Source organism: Protopterus annectens, chromosome 8.part0, assembly GCF_019279795.1.
Source record: "Protopterus annectens isolate FY-2018-M chromosome 8.part0, PAN1.0, whole genome shotgun sequence".
Lineage (NCBI taxonomy): Eukaryota > Metazoa > Chordata > Ceratodontiformes > Protopteridae > Protopterus > Protopterus annectens.
Window position 1 is genome coordinate 66,855,142 of NC_056741.1, and position 17,671 is coordinate 66,872,812.

Here is a 17,671-nt window from a genome sequence, read left to right on the forward strand (position 1 = left end):
ATGGGGTGCTTCTACCTTCAAAAGTGGAGAAGACAAATCACATCCATACAGAAAACAGTCCCAATGACTTCCCCCTGCCTGCACCAAGCACTTATTTTCTGGCAGCACCTTTAGGGGGAAAACTAGCACTTTTTTTCACAAAATTGGCACATTATAACACAGGACAAATGGGTCCTAGACATAGCGTCGCAAGGCTACAAATTTCACTTCCATACCCTGCCAAGGGCAAATGGTTGGCCAGACCTGCCAAAACATCAATGGGCAGAGGCACAAAAGCAAGTCTCATCCCTCATGGACATGAGGGCCATTCACCTAGTACCAGAGCAAGAGTAGGGATGAGGATTTTATTCAAGACTGTTCTTGGTACCAAGAAAGGACAAGACCTGGAGACCAATACTGGACCTATCTATTCTTAACACATATCTGGATATACCAAAATTCAAAATGTTGACTCTACAGCAACATCTGCACATGCTGGGCAAGAAGGCTTGGCTTGTGACTTTAGACCTAAAAGAGGCATACCTGCATGTCCCAATCAGACAAACATGCAGAAGATAACTCAGATTCAAAGCTGGCTCAATGCACTACCAATTCTCTGCACTGACCTTTGGCTTATCTACTGCTCCCAGGGTCTTCACAAAGTTCCTGGCATCAGTAATTGCATTCTGCAGACAAAGAGGAATACAAATATATCCTTACTTGGACGACGGCCTCATTCAAGCAGAGAACAAGGACATTCTACTACAGCATCTGGCATTTGTAAAGAGATTTCTAACAGGCCTAGGGTACACAGTCAACGAAAAGAAATCAAAACTAGTACCCTCTCAAGAGATAATATTCCTGGGTGCAAGCTTAAATACAACTGCCCAGATGGCTTATCTCACGCCAGACAAACAAAGGCAACTGACTACCTATTTCAACCTGTTGGCAACAAAGGCCCAGTTATCTGCAAGAAAAATTCTGCAGGCTTTGGGCTTCATGGCATCCTGCATTCTACTAATTCCATATGCGAGACTGCATATGAGGAAACTTCAATGGTACCTAAAAAGTGTTTGGGCTCAACATTGTCACAGCCTGGAAACAATAATTACCCTCATTCCCTGCCTGCAGCAGTAGTTTTGATGGTGGGCAAAGGCTTGTCACCAGAACAAGGGACAGCCATTCACTTTACCCCCAGCCAGGCAGACATTAACAATGGATGCATCAGATTATGCCTGGGGGGCACCACCCATGGCAGGAAGATGTATTCAAGGCACATGGTCCGCAAACCAAATGCATCTACATATCAATCAAAAAGAGATGCTAGCTGTTCAGAATACCCTGACAGCCTTCAAGGACCTACTTCATGTGGGACAATTACTGATAAAGACCACGGTCATGTGGTATATAAACAATCAGCAAGGCACTCATTCTTACCCCCTTTGCAGACTAGCCATGACTTTGTGGGACAAAGCATTGACTTACCAAGTACATATGCAGGCACAATTCCTGCCAGGAAAGATAAATACTCTGGCAGATGAACTAAGCAGAAACCTCATGGATCCCCACTAGTGGAAATTGGATCCACAAGTCTTCAGCATGATAACAAGGAAATGGGGATGCGTGGATATAGACCTATTTGCCTCTCCTCACAACTACCAAATAAAAAGATTCTGCACAAGAACTTATCACAGACAAGCATGGAAAGTGGATGCACTATCTTTCAGCTGGAAAAACTTAGCAGTATATGCCTTTCCTCCTCTGCCTCTCCTCCCCAAAGTACACCTAAAGGTCAGACAAGAGAAGCCAGAGATGATACTGATTGCCCCAGACTGACCCCGCCAGCACTGGTATCCAATCCGAAGGAACTTGTCTCAATGCATGGCTTGGACCCTGCCTCAAATACCTCATCTACTGTCCCAGCAAAACAATCAAATCCTGCACAGCCAGCTAAAGACCTTAAACCTGGCAGCATGGCGGATAATGTAGTCATACAAAACGCGCCTCTCACTAAACTGTGAAGGATGTCATTTTAGAGGCCAGAAGGCCTAGTACCAGAAAATCTTATGCTGGAAAATGGAAGAGATTCTGTGCTTGGAATCAGGCACAAGGTATTGATACAGCTGTACCAAATATTCTTCAGATTTTGCAATACCTAACTGAGATGCTGGACAAAGGCCTATCCTTTTTATCAATTAAAATGCATGCCTCTGCCATTTCGGCTCATTACAATACAGAGCCACCTATCTTTTCTCATCCTTTGTTAAGGCAGTACATCAGAGGAGCCAAAAACTTAAGGCCTCCAAGGAGATCACCAATACCTGCATGGGACCTCAATTATGTCTTGGAAAAACTCACCCTGCCTCCTTTTGAGCCAGCCGCTACAGCTGATCTAAAGTTTTTATCTTGGAAAGCAGCTCTGCTCCTAGCAATAACCTCTGTAAGACGAGTCTCAGAGCTGCAGGCACTCATGGCTGTGGAACCCTTTATCATTTTTTATCCAGACAGGGTTTCTCTGAGGACAAACCCGACATTTATAACTAAGGTAGTGTCCAGTGTGGCCCTTAACCAAACTATTCATCTGCCTACTTTTTATCCAAACCCACAGAATAAGGGGGAGAAAATTGTGCATTCTTTGGACATACACAGACAGCTACGCTTCTACTTGGACAGAACCAAAGCCTTTAGGAAGACAGAGCAACTACTAATGGCATGTGCTGCGGGATCACGCAACTACTAATGGCATGTGCTGCAGGATCACGCAACTACTAATGGCATGTGCTGCAGGATCACGCAACTACTAATGGCATGTGCTGCAGGATCACGCAACTACTAATGGCATGTGCTGCAGGATCACGCAACTACTAATGGCATGTGCTGCAGGATCACGCAACTACTAATGGCATGTGCTGCAGGATCACAACTACTAATGGCATGTGCTGCAGGATCACGCAACTACTAATGGCATGTGCTGCAGGATCACGCAACTACTAATGGCATGTGCTGCAGGATCACGCAACTACTAATGGCATGTGCTGCAGGATCACGCAACTACTAATGGCATGTGCTGCAGGATCACGCAACTACTAATGGCATGTGCTGCAGGATCACACAACTACTAATGGCATGTGCTGCAGGATCACGCAACTACTAATGGCATGTGCTGCAGGATCACGCAACTACTAATGGCATGTGCTGCAGGATCACGCAACTACTAATGGCATGTGCTGCAGGATCACGCAACTACTAATGGCATATGCTGCGGGATCACGCAACTACTAATGGCATATGCTGCGGGATCACGCAACTACTAATGGCATGTGCTGCGGGATCACGCAACTACTAATGGCATGTGCTGCGGGATCACAACTACTAATGGCATGTGCTGCGGATCACAACTACTAATGGCATATGCTGCGGGATCACGCAACTACTAATGGCATGTGCTGCGGGATCACGCAACTACTAATGGCATGTGCTGCGGGATCACGCAACTACTAATGGCATGTGCTGCGGGATCACGCAACTACTAATGGCATGTGCTGCAGGATCACGCAACTACTAATGGCATATGCTGCAGGATCACGCAACTACTAATGGCATGTGCTGCGGGATCACGCAACTACTAATGGCATGTGCTGCAGGATCACGCAACTACTAATGGCATGTGCTGCAGGATCACACAACTACTAATGGCATGTGCTGCAGGATCACGCAACTACTAATGGCATGTGCTGCAGGATCACGCAACTACTAATGGCATGTGCTGCAGGATCACGCAACTACTAATGGCATGTGCTGCAGGATCACGCAACTACTAATGGCATGTGCTGCAGGATCACGCAACTACTAATGGCATGTGCTGCAGGATCACGCAACTACTAATGGCATGTGCTGCAGGATCACACAACTACTAATGGCATGTGCTGCAGGATCACGCAACTACTAATGGCATGTGCTGCAGGATCACGCAACTACTAATGGCATGTGCTGCAGGATCACGCAACTACTAATGGCATGTGCTGCAGGATCACGCAACTACTAATGGCATGTGCTGCAGGATCACAAGGAAAGGTTATCTCAAAGCAGACTATTTCAAAGTGGATAGGCCACTGCATTTGTTTCTGCTATTCACAACATGGCAAGCCAGTGCCTAAGGGCATTAGGCCACATTTCGACCAGAGCATCAGCCACTACAGCAGCCTTCCTCAGGGGAGTACCAATCAAAGACATTTTAGAGGCTGCTACCTGGAATTCAGTGCACACCTTTACAAAGCACTATCATTTACCACTTTACTCTAAATCCAGGGCAGGCTTTGCCACTGCAGTTCTACAGGGCCTCATAGCTGCTCCTAATGCTGTTTAGCTCCAGCCTCCCAACCATAGCTTTGGGATTCAACCTAAGTGTAATGACTGCAACAGTGAAACACGAAGAACATAGTACAGTTGTGTACACTTACCATAAATGTAGATGTTCGAGTGTATTCACTGTTGTAGTCCAGGTTGCCCACCCACCATCCCCTATTTCTTTGCTGGAACTTATCTGCACTTCTTTAATCTATGCAACCTATGTGGTGTATTTGCTTATTTTTGGAACATGAATATTTTACTAGCATATTTTTAGCCTACCCTTTTGGGGGCACCTGACATCTGGGGCAAGAAAAACTGAAGAAAATGGCGTCAGCTGCATCTTTTATACCCCTGGCGCACAGACGTCAGGGAAGAGGCGACACCAACCGACGCCGGACTTAGACTTTGGAATTCAGGCTGACTGAGGGTAGCCTGCCAGCAGGATAACCCAAGTGTAATGACTGCAACAGTGAATACACTCGAACATCTACATTTATGGTAAGTGTACACAACTGTACTTTCTCTCTCTTTGGTACTTCCATGATGGTATTCGATTCCCTACCCTCCCTTCCTTTCCCTTACTGCCCTGTATTTTTGTGGTAAGAATTTATTGGTTATTAATTTTGCTGCACAGTAATATATATCATTTACTTATATATCACATGACTAATGTTAATAGCCTTTATTATCTGTTTTGTCAAACTTATAACATTTTGGGTCTTACTGACTTACTGTAGTCTGTTTTTATCATCAATCTTAATATGTCTATCCACCTGTAATAAATCAAGCAACTCTTCCCTTAAATCATTTTCTTTGAAACTGGGGGTACATTTGTTTCATGCAGGCATTCTACAAAACCTTCTAGAATGTCTTCCGTTGACTTTTTTTCTTCAGCTGCATCCTGTGCCATCTGTTGCTTTTTCACATGGGAACTCACTTCATGCCACAAAATTGCATCAGAGTTGCCACCATTTTTTGTTCTGTTCCTTGCTGTGCATTTCCAGCTTAACTTTTGTACTGGTTTCCTTCTGGAATCTCCAGAGTATGTTCATTGGCAGCTGAGCAGATGGATTCCATTCCACCTAGTTCTCCTGCCAGAACTACCTCCCTCTCCTCAGAATAGGTGAGCTGGCAACAGCCTCTCATCCATATCCTCCCCCTGATAGCTTCTAGAAGCTCCTGGGCCACTATTTGAACTCTGGTCTCCTGCGACATAATCAGAACTTTATCCCTCTATGCCAAGCAGATGCTTAATTTGTTCACCAGATCAGTACGTCAGATCTAGAAGTCCTTTATGCAAGGCAGTGGAACACATTGTCATAGATCTTATAAACAAGGACATTGGCAACCTCCAAACACTTGACCCCACACAGTTTGGTTTTGTCAAAGGAAGATCATGCCTGTTAAACATGGTTGACTTCTTTGAAACAGTCACCAAAGCCATGGACGAGGGAAAGACTGTGCACACCACCTGCCTTGAACTAGCCAAAGCCTTCAACACTATTCCCCACTTGGGCTTAATACATTAACTTTCCCAGCTAACCAGTATAATACCAGATGGGTAACTAACTGGCTCACTGATAGCACCCACTCTGTCAAAATAGGGGAAGCCACCTCTAGTAGTAGACCAGAAACGAGTGGTGTACCCCAAGGATCGGTCTTGGGGCCTCTACTGTTTGAGATATACTTTTCTGAGGTACAAGCCAAAACCAGTAGTTTGTGGCAGACCAGATTTGCAGATGACTACATGTTGGGCGCTGTCTTAAATTCCCCTAGTGATGTCAGCATCCTCAAAGAGCACCTTACCCAAAATGATTGGTGCCAGAAGCATGGCCTCAAACTGAATGGTAAAAAATGCATCATTATCCCATTTGGGGAAAATGGCATCCCCACTAATTATCACATTAATAAGAACGTACTAAGCACGCAGTTAGTTGAGGGACTTGGGCACCCAGGTTGATAGCAACATATACAGAAGACTTTCTACATGGCCCACCTCATAAATAAGGGTATTTCATCCAGGAACAAGGTCATAACATCCCTGTACTCCTCCCTTATCAGACCCATTATCGAGTACAGTGCCCCCTTCGGCATGCATCTTGCCAAGCACATGCAGCAGGCAGAGAGACCAGAGAGGTTCCTGACCAGGGAAATCCAGGGTCTCAAACACTTATCCTATACAGATAGGCTAAAAGCCCTGACCCTCTGCTCAGTCTCATACAGACTACTCAGAGGTGACCTGTGTCTGGCATACAAGGCCATCTCAGACCCAGCCTTGATGGCGTTGCTGCATATCTGCAAGTCAAATTCCACTCGTGCAACCTACATGCAAGGCCTTAACCTGGTCTGTGACATTAATAGAACTTGTTGCCGGGACAGATTTGTGTCCCAAAGACCCCCCCATCTGTGAAATAGACTCCCACTCCATGTCAAGCAGAGTACTTCTCTAGCCCTCTTTAAGAGGAACCTAGACGACTGGATGGGAAACAGAAAATACACCCCTGAGATCCCACCTGTGTCCCTGCTGGACAGAGGAAACAGGTGCTGACTTTGGGGGAACATGGACCAAATTCTTGACTAGGCTTATAAGAGCTTCCAAGCAAATAGCGTAGTATCATCCTATGAACCTTTGTGTGGACAAAAAAATAGAGACTTGTAGCATAACAAAATAATGTACATTGTAGAAAGAGGTGACAATCTTCAGCACCGAGCACCATACAGAGATCTACCTTTCAGCAATAAGAAGAAAATGCTGAACAGAATTAATACTGACACTGTGAGCTAAATCTAGGCATTTGAGGTGGTTGGGCAAGTCACAATTACAGTAACAAAGTACCACTTTTGTAAACCTGAAATAATTGCTTTAGAGAGGCAGGCCTTCACTTCATGGAGGGGGAAGGTTACATTGTTTAGAGACTGCCACACTAAACGCTCTGATCTGGGTCACTCCTCTCCTTGGTACCTCCAAAATATTGTGCAGAACATCCAGAAGAGCTTCCAGGAAGCACTGAGCTGTAGAAAGGCCAGTCAATGCTGGAAAACATGCTGATTAAATTCTGCTGGAGCACAGCAGAAGTGATTACAGCTGATCACACCAGCTCCCCCCACTTTGTGTACCCCAACTTAAAGCAGGGAGGAAAGCACCACCCCTTAGAAGCTCAGGACAGGGAGAAGGGCGTTTCTTGCTTTGTTGTGTCTGGCTTTAGTTTTGCAGGTGGGATCTCAGGGGTGTGAAATAAGCTAACATCAGTAAACACCTGCTCTTGGCCAGATGAAACCAATGATTTATTGGGGGACCATTCTGTGGTTTCCTTTTCTTGATTGGTGACACAAATGTGAAGGAACCAAAAAACTCAAATTTCTTGACATAGGATCCGTACTTTTTTGGAATAGAATGCTTTGCTGCCACAATCCTTTAATTCTTATTTTCTCCCTCATAGAAAGTTTAAGAGGTTTTGATTGGGTTGCAGATCATGGCCAGTTTGTGTTCAAATACTGGATTTCAAGAATAGCAGCAAAACTGAAGAAGTGAGTTCTTATGAATTCATTTCAAGAACACATAAGAAAACTGTTGGTGTGACTGCTCACCCAAGCAAAACATTTTGGTTCATGAAAGTGTTTTGTGGAATTTGTGACTGGTCTGACCATTTTTTTCTGTCTCACCTGTCGCTGTGATTTCTGTGACCCTGTGACTGCTGCTTGACCTTGCTATTGCTAGGTTTGTGCATATGCATTTGCAAATGATAGCTATTGTGTTAGCCATATGATAACAAGGTTATTTACTCATATTCCAATTGTAACAATAGTATTCCATGTAGGATTAACTTTAGTTGCAGTGCTAATATTTTTAGATAAGTTGTTTTGATTTGCTCTTTACCAGTGTTCATATCAATGCAAACTTTTTGGTTAACATTTTACTTTCTTTAATCACGTGCTATTTCCAACACTGCATTATGACATTTTATATTCAGTTCCACTAACATATCATTTGACGCTAAGGGCTACATATTCAAATACTTGTATTTGTTCAGAAGATCATCTAGGATTTTTTTCATTATAATACTGTTGTCCATTTTTATAGACTGTTCCTTTAGTTGTTCATTAATATTGGTGTGTGCATATATGTTAAAACTTTCATTCACATAAATGGGAGCAGTTTGTTAGCATATATAACAGTAATGAAATAAAATGACCAAATATACTGTTTAATAGAATAACAAATTCTATTTTTTTCCAGAACAATAACTGATAACTACATGGCTTCTCCAAGTGATCCATGCCCAGAGGTCTCCTCAGCAGATCCCTTTGCTCCATCTATCAGTGAATATCCACCCACTTGGGTGGCTACTCCTGCAGAGATCCCTTATACTCAAATCTTAGTACTGAGGTCAGAAGTATCATACAGAAAGATTTACCACAAGTTCTTTGAAACTATGTCAGAGTCAGAGGTGATGGTTGAAGCTATTTACAAAATTCAAAATGACTTCCTTTGGAATAAGTACAGCAGGTAAAGTTTTAACATTTGTTCAACCTGAAGAAACTGCAAGTGGTTATCTTCTGTCCAGTCGTAAAACAGGGCTGACACATTTCGCTGCTGCTGTTATTAGCTATGGTCTGTAGCATATTGTTGCTGTTAGCTAGGATCTGTGGCACATTCCACTGTCACTGTTATTAGCTAGGGTCTGTGGCACATTGTTGCTATTAGCTAGGGTCTGTGGCACATTGTGCTGTCACTGGTATTGGCTATGGTCTGGAGACATTGTGCCGTCGCTGTTATTAGCTATGGTCTGTGGCACATTCCGCTGTTGCTGTTATTAGCTATGGTCTGTGGCACATTGTGCTGTCACTGGTATTAGCTATGGTCTGTCGCTATTATTAGCTGTGGTCTGGACACATTGCACTGCCACTGTTATTAGCTACAGTCTGTGGCACATTGGATTGTTGCTGTTATTTGCTAGGGTCTGTGGCACTTTGCGCTGTCGCTGTTATTAGCTAGGGCCTGCTGCAGATTGCCCTGTCGCTGTTATTAGCTATGGTCTGTGGCACATTGTGCAGTAACTGTTATTGGCTATGGTCTGGAGACATTGTGCTGTCGCTGTTATTAGCTATGATCTGTGACACATTGTGCTGTCGCTGTTACTAGCTATGGTCTGTGGCACATTACGCTGTTGCTGTTATTAGCTATGGTTTGTGGCACATTGTGCTGTCTCTGTTATAGGCTATGGTCTGCACACATTGCACTGTTGATGTTATTAGCTATGGTCTGGACACATTGTGTTGTCACTGTTAGCTATGGTCTGTCACTATTAGCTGTGGTCTGGACACATTGCACTGTCGCTATTAGCTAGGGTCTGTGGCACATTGCACTGTCACTGTTATTAGCTATGGTTTGTGGCACTGTGCTGTCACTATTATTAGCTATGGTCTGGACACATTGTGCTGTCTCTGTTATAGGCTATGGTCTGGAGGCATTGTGCTGTCACTGTTATTAGCTATGGTCTGGACACATTGTGCTGTCTCTGTTATAGGCTATGGTCTGTAGCACATTGCGCTGTCGCTGTTATTAGCTATGGTCTGTGGCACATTTTTGCTATTAGCTATAGCCTGTGGCACATTGTGCTGTCGCTGTTATTAGCTAGGTTCTGTGGCACATTCCGCTGTCGCTGTTATTAGCTATGGTCTGGACACATTGTGCTGTCGCTGTTATTAGCTATGGTCTGTGGCACATTGTGCTGTCAGTGTTATTAGCTATGGTCTGTCGCTATTATTAGCTGTGGTCTGGACACATTGCACTGTCGCTGTTATTAGCTAGGGTCTGTGGCACTATGCGCTGTCGCTGTTATTAGTTAGGGTCTGTGGCACTTTGTGCTGTTGCTGTTATTAGCTATGGTCTGTGGCACATTGCGCTGTCTCTGTTATTAGCTATGGTCTGGACACATTGCGCTGTCGGTTATCAGCTTTGGTCTGTGGCACATTGCGCTGTCTCTTATTAGCTAGGGTCTGGGGAACATTGCACTGCCACTGTTATTATCTACGGTCTGTGGCACATTGAGATGTTGCTGTTATTTGCTAGGGTCTGTGGCACTTTATGCTGTTATTAGCTAGGGCCTGCTACAGATTGCCCTGTCGCTGTTATTACCTATGGTCTGTGGCACATTGTGCTGTCTCTGTTATAGGCTATGGTCTGCACACATTGCGCTGTTGCTGATGTCCTTCAAGAATGCAACTGCAGTCATAACATATGGGTTGTCCTGCCTCAGGCAGCCCTTGGTCGGCCGGATTCCAAAGTCTGGGTCCGACGTCGGCTGATGTCGCATTTCTCTCCGACGTCAGAGCGGCTGGAGTATATAAGCATCAGCCGACACCATTTTCTTCAGTCTTTCTTGCCGCGCGGTGCCCAAAGCAGAAGCAGTTCGCAAGTGCCGGTCGGTCAGCTCCTGTATTCTTCGAATCCGAAGTCATCAAAAAAGCTAAGTACCCCATTGGGGACCTTTTCTTGCCTCAGCCGATGTCAGAAATTACTGAAAAAGTTAACAATTGTCTGTCTTGTGGTAAACAAATACCTCATAAGGATTTCCACTCTTACTGTCTTCCTTGCCTTGGCCCAGACCACGACGTCTCGGCCTGTGTCGCCTGTGCTCGCTTCAATAAGCGCACTCTCAGGCGCCGGGCGGAGTTCGCTGAAGACTTTTTCGGCGATAAATTTGCTTATACAATGCCGTCGGAACTTCCGACATCGCAGACTCCTAAGAAACGAAAAGACCGGGACCGACATCCTCAGCCCGCGTCTTCCACTGACTCCACGCCAAAACCTACTGCGAGTGCTCCGGTTCCCCCTGAGATGGTTATTTCACCGCTCCGAACCGAAGACCAGACCTATGAGGACTCGGATGCAGAGGATTCCATCCCCTCGGCATCCCCTCCTGAGGATATTTCTTTTGGGGAAGTTCTGCATACCATGAGGGAACATTTTAAGTGGCAAGGCCAGGAATATTCTGATTCCAGAAAGCGCCTTCAAACCTTCCTTAAAAAGCCCCAACACAGGCCCCTGGCTATACCTCCTGTGCTTGATGTTTTGGATGACCTATACTCTAGACTCCAGTGTCACCCCGGATACTCTTCCTCCTGCTCCAGCCAAGCCAGACAGATATTATAGGGTCCCAGAAACACATGCTCATTTCTTTAGGGCCCCAGAAACACATGCTCATTTCTTTAGGGCCCCTGAAACATATGCTCATTTCTTTAGGGCCCCTGAAACACATGCCCATTTCTTTAGGGCCCCTGAAACACATGCTCATTTCTTTAGGGCCCATGCTGTTGATTTAGAAACTATTTCTCAGGGACCTAAAGGGGTTTCAGCATCCACCTCCAAAAATCCTTTGCCTTCCAACAGGGAAGCTAGGTCATTAGAGAGATGGGGGAAGAAGGTTTACACCTCCACTACTTTATCTATGAGAGCTCTGAATTGCCTCTTTCATATGTTTCAATATCAGGATTACCTGTTAGATGATTTACAGAAAACATTGGCCTCTCCTGATCCTTTAGACAGGAAGCCTTTGCAGGAAGCTGTACATAATTCTCAGCAAGTCAGCAATCACTTTCTGCAGTGTGGATATGATGCATTGGATGCTTCATGTAGGGCAGCTATGACAGGGGCGGTCATTCGTAGACATGCATGGTTAAAAGAACAACCTCTACCAGATCATGTTAAGGCAAAACTTCTTGATGCACCCTTGGAAAAGAACAAGCTTTTTGGTGCTAATGCTAAAGATGTGTTAAAGTCCATCGAGGAAAAAGCAAAACCAGTTCAGACGGTCAAAGATTTCCTCCAGGTTCAGCCACCCAGATTCAGCAGGAATTGGCCTTCTAAAAACTGGTCCTTTCCTAATCCTGAAAGGGTTCAAAGGGGTAAAAACAGGCGTGGCCAAGGAAGAGGACAATACAGAGGTTCTTACAGGTGACGACAATGGCAACCAGCAAACCAAAGAAGTGACACAGGGGTCTCCCCTGCCCCACAGGGACAATCTCAATGACTTTCCTCTACTTCTGCTGACCAAGGAGCAAATAGAAGCTCCCTTGGGTGGAAAATTATCTCTGTTTTCAGACAATTGTCACAGATTGACAAAGGACAAATGGATTTTGGACATTATAGACCAAGGTTACAGGTTCCACTTTCATACCTTACCAAGAAAACAAGGCATGCCAAACCTACCACAAAACCAGAGGGTAGAGGCTATCAAGCAAATTTCTCTGCTTGCTCAGATCAAAGCAATAGAAAGAGTTCCACAACAAGAACAAGGCCAGGGGTTTTACTCAAGACTGTTCCTTGTTCCAAGAAAAGAAACTCAATGGAGACCAATACTGGATTTGTCCGCATTAAACACTTTTCTCATAGTACCAAAGTTCAAAATGCTGACTCTACAGCAACTCCTTCCCATGCTGGGCAAGGGGTCTTGGCTGATTACTCTGGACCTCAAGGAGGCATACCTGCATGTCCCTATCAGACACAGCTGCAGACGATACCTCAGATTTCTTGCAGGGCCAGAGCATTATCAATTTTCAGCATTGCCATTTGGCTTATCTACTGCACCCAGAGTATTCACAAAATGCCTGGCTTCAGTAATTGCTCATTGCAGGCTCCAGGGGATCCAAATTTACCCGTACCTGGACGACTGCCTCATACAAGCGGACGACAAATTGATTTTGACAAAAAACTTGAACTATGTCATACAATTGCTACAGGCTCTGGAATACATAGTCAACTTCCAAAAGTCAAGACTTCAGCCATCCCAGCAAATAACCTTCTTAGGAGCCATCCCAGCAAATAACCTTCTTAGGAGCCAATCTAGACACAGCCTCTCAAATGGCTTACCTGACAGAAGACAAGCAAGAGAAGTTAACTCATTATTTCAAAGGTTTGGCAAAACTCACCCAGATGACTGCAAGGAGATTCCTACAGGCCCTGGGTTACATGGCATCCTGCATTCTCCTGGTTCCATTAGCAAGACTACACATGAGGAAGCTTCAATGGTACCTAAAAAGCCTATGGTCTCAGCACAGCAACAACCTAGAGACAACCATACTGCTCATTCCATGCCTACAAAAGGAATTCCTATGGTGGGCCTCGGTAAGCCAGGCAAACACCGGTATGTCATTCAAAAAAACCTCAGATAACACAGACCATGACCATAGATGCCTCAGACCTTGCACGGGGGGCGCACATGGAGGGCAGATGTATACAAGGACAATGGTCTCCAAAGGAAACATCTGCATATAGACCAAAAGGAAATGCTGGCAGTAATGCATGCCATCAAGGCCTTTCGACAACAACTTCAGCAAGGCCATCTACTGATATGGACAGACAACACCACTGTGATGTGGTACATAAACAAGCAAGGGGGCACCCATTCTTACCCCCTTTGCAGACTGACAATGAATCTTTGGGAAAAATCACTGAGCCTAAACATACAGTTGTAATCCCAGTTTGTTCCAGGCAAAGACAATGTGCTGGCGGACAGCCTAAGCAGGAATTTCATGGATCCACACGAGTGGAGATTACATCCGAAAATCTTCACACAACTCACCTCGACATGGGGCAGGCCAGAAGTAGACCTATTTGCCTCCCACCTCAACCATCATCTACAAAAATTCTGTTCAAGGACATATCATCCACAAGCTTGGAAAATAGATGCTCTTTCATTCAACTGGAACTCCCTAAAAATCTATGCATTCCCACCTCTGCCACTGATGACCACAGTATTACTAAAGATCAAAGCAGAGAGGCCCAAGGGGATCCTAATAGCTCCAGACTGGCCAAGACAACACTGGTATCCACTACTATGGAGCATATGTCACAACAAAAAGTGGGCCCTTCCCCAATGGCCCCTACTTTTGACTTAACACAACTTCAAAACAGTGCATCCAAACCTTCAGACGCTGCAGCTAACAGCCTGGGAGATCCCATGAATAACCTCAATCTATCTCTCTCCAAGGAAGTTCAGCGGATATTAACAGAAGCTCGAAGACCATCCACCAGAAAGGTTTACTTAGCAAAATGGAAGAGATTCAGCATTTGGAATACCAGCAAGGGACATGATGCATCATTATTGAACATCCCACTCATCCTGGAATATTTGGCAGATATGCTACAGAATGGACTATTCTTCCATAAAGATACATGCTTTAGCTATTTCAGCTAGATATAACACTGATCCGCCTGTGTTTTCACATCCTTTGTTAAGGCAATTCCTCAGGGGAATCAAGAACATTAAGCCACCAAGAAAGGCTCCAGTGCCAGCTTGGGACCTCAACTTTGTCCTAGAAAAACTGACTCTACCTCCCTTTGAGCCAGCAGCTTCAGTGGACTTACAATTTCTCTCATGGAAGACAGCTTTCCTGTTGGCAATTACCTCAGCAAGAAGGGTTTCGGAACTACAGGCCCTAATGGCAATACCACCATTCATAATCTTTCACAGAGACAGGGTCTCCTTAAGAACCAACCCTACTTTTATGCCAAAGGTGGTATCTAGGGTTTCTTATTCACCTGCCTACTTTCTTCCCCAATCCTGAGAGCAAAGGGGAAAGACTGTTGCATACCTTGGACATTCACAGACAACTTCGCTACTACCTGGACAGAACCAAGACAATTAGGAAGTCTTATCAGCTTTTTGTAGCTTACGCCCCTGGAGTACAAGGAAAAGCAATTTCCAAACAGACTATTTTAAAATGGATTGGACATTGCATCAGATTTTGTTATTCCTTCCATGGGAAGAATGTTCCAGCCAATGTCAGACCACACTCCACCAGAGCTACAGCCACCTCTACAGCATTCTTAAGAGGGGTGCCTACAAAAGACATTCTAGAAGCTGCTACATGGAGCTCCGTGCATACATTCTCCAAACACTACAATCTCCCTTTATACTCCAGATCCAGAGCAGGCTTTGCTTCGGCAGTCCTGCAGGGTTTGATTGCCACACCATCTCTTAACTAGAGCATTCCTCCTCCCCCAGCTAAGCTATGGTATTCAACCCATATGTTATGACTGCAGTTGCATTCTTGAAGGACATAGTACAGTTTTGTACCTACCATAAATGTAGATGTCCGATAGATATGCAACTGCAGTCGGATTTTCCCTCCCTCCATACCCCTCTATGCCTTGGGTCCACTCCTATCCCTGTTTTTCTTAGCTGGGGATATATGTTATGATGTATCTGTTTATTGCTTACTTATTTGTCTGGAATCCTGTTTTTGTCTTCCAATTTGATTACAGCCTTCCTTGGAGGGCACCTGGCATCTGGGGCAAGAAACACTGAAGAAAATGGCGTCGGCTGGTGCTTATATACTCCAGCCGCTCTGACGTCGGAGAGAAATGCGACATCAGCCGACATTGGACCCAGACTTTGGAATCCGGCCGACCAAGGACTGCCTGAGGCAGGACAACCCATATGTTATGACTGCAGTTGCATATCTATCGGACATCTACATTTATGGTAGGTACAAAACTGTACTTTATTAGCTATGATCTGGACACATTGTGTTGTCACTGTTATTAGCTATGGTCTGTCGCTATTATTAGCTGTGGTCTGGACACATTGCACTGTCACTGTTAGCTAGGGTCTGTGGCACATTGCACTGTCACTGTTATTAGCTATGGTTTGTGGCACATTGTGCTGTCACTATTATTAGCTATGGTCTGGACACATTGTGCAGTCGCTGTTATTAGCTATGGTCTGGAGGCATTGTGCTGTCTCTGTTATAGGCTATGGTCTGTAGGCATTGTGCTGTCTGTTATAGGCTATGGTCTGGACACATTGTGCTGTCTCTGTTATAGGCTATGGTCTGTGACGCATTGCGCTGTCGCTGTTATTAGCTATGGTCTGTGGCACATTGTTGCTATTCGCTATAGCCTGTGGCACATTGCACTGTCGCTGTTAGCTAGGGTCTGTGGCACATTGTTGCTATTAGCTATAGCCTGTGGCACATTGCACTGTCGCTGTTAGCTAGGGTCTGTGGTACATTGCACTGTCACTGTTATTAGCTATGGTTTGTGGCACATTGTGCTGTCACTATTATTAGCTATGGTCTGGACACATTGTGCTGTCACTGTTATTAGCTATGGTCTGTCGCTATTATTAGCTGTGGTCTGGACACATTGCACTGTCGCTGTTTTTAGCTAGGGTCTGTGGCACTATGCGCTGTCGCTGTTATTAGTTAGGGTCTGTGGCTCTTTGTGCTGTTGCTGTTATTAGCTATGGTCTGTGGCACATTGTGCTGTCTCTGTTATTAGCTAGGGTCTGGGGCACATTGTACTGCCACTGTTATTAGCTATGGTCTGTGGCACATTGGGTTGATGCTGTTATTTGCTAGGATCTGTAGCACTTTGCGCTGTCACTGTTATTAGCTAGGGCCTGCTGCAGATTGCCCTGTCGCTGTTATTAGCTATGGTTTGTGGCACATTGTGCAGTCACTGTTATGGGCTATGGTCTGGAGACATTGTGCTGTCGCTATTAGCTATGATCTGTGACACATTGTGCTGTCGCTGTTACTAGCTATGGTCTGTGGCACATTGCGCTGTTGCTGTTATTAGCTATGGTTTGTGGCACATTGTGCTGTCTCTGTTATAGGCTATAGTCTGCACACATTGCACTGTTGCTCTTATTAGCTATGGTCTGGACACATTGTGCTGTCATTGTTATTAGCTATGGTCTGTCACTATTAGCTGTGGTCTGGACACATTGCACTGTTGCTGTTATTTGCTAGGGTCTGTGGCACATTGCACCATCGCTGTTGTTAGCTAGGGTCTGTGGCACATTGCGCTGTTGCTGTTATTAGCTATGGTCTGGACACATTGTGCAGTCGCTGTTATTAGCTATGGTCTGGAGACATTGTGCTGTCTCTGTTATAGGCTATGGTCTGGAGACATTGTGCTGTCACTGTTATTAACTATGGTCTGGACACATTGTGCAGTCACTGTTATTAGCTATGGTCTGTGACACATTGTGCTGTCACTGTTATTAGCTATGGTCTGTGGCACATTGTGCAGTCACTGTTATTAGCTGTGGTCTGTGGCACATTGTGCAGTCACTGTTATTAGCTGTGGTCTGTGGCACATTGCCCAGTGTACTGCACAGTACTTACCAAAGGTCAGAGTTGATGCTGCTGCTGTCTGGATGAGAGGTGGTATGCTCCATCTCTTTTTATCCAAATCAGAAGACAGTCTCACAGATCAGAATCTGAATGCAGAATACACAGTAATGCAATAGTAATTCCTCTGTTAAGTAGCAACTTATCTTTTACAAAAGTTGACCTTCTTTTAGCACTACAACAGTCATTTGTTCATTTC

General features: G+C 44.9%; 1 protein-coding gene across 2 annotated transcripts in view; it reads left to right on the forward strand.

The window, feature by feature from the left end:
* The window catches only part of LOC122808650 (protein mono-ADP-ribosyltransferase TIPARP-like), a 519,303-nt gene that overhangs the window by 438,567 nt on the left and 63,065 nt on the right, over nucleotides 1–17,671 (forward strand). For both annotated transcript variants that reach the window (XM_044079621.1, XM_044079622.1), the window contains exon 5: nucleotides 8,567–8,836. In XM_044079621.1, coding sequence (XP_043935556.1) covers nucleotides 8,567–8,836 — 270 coding nt within the window. The remainder of the gene's footprint in view (nucleotides 1–8,566; nucleotides 8,837–17,671) is intronic.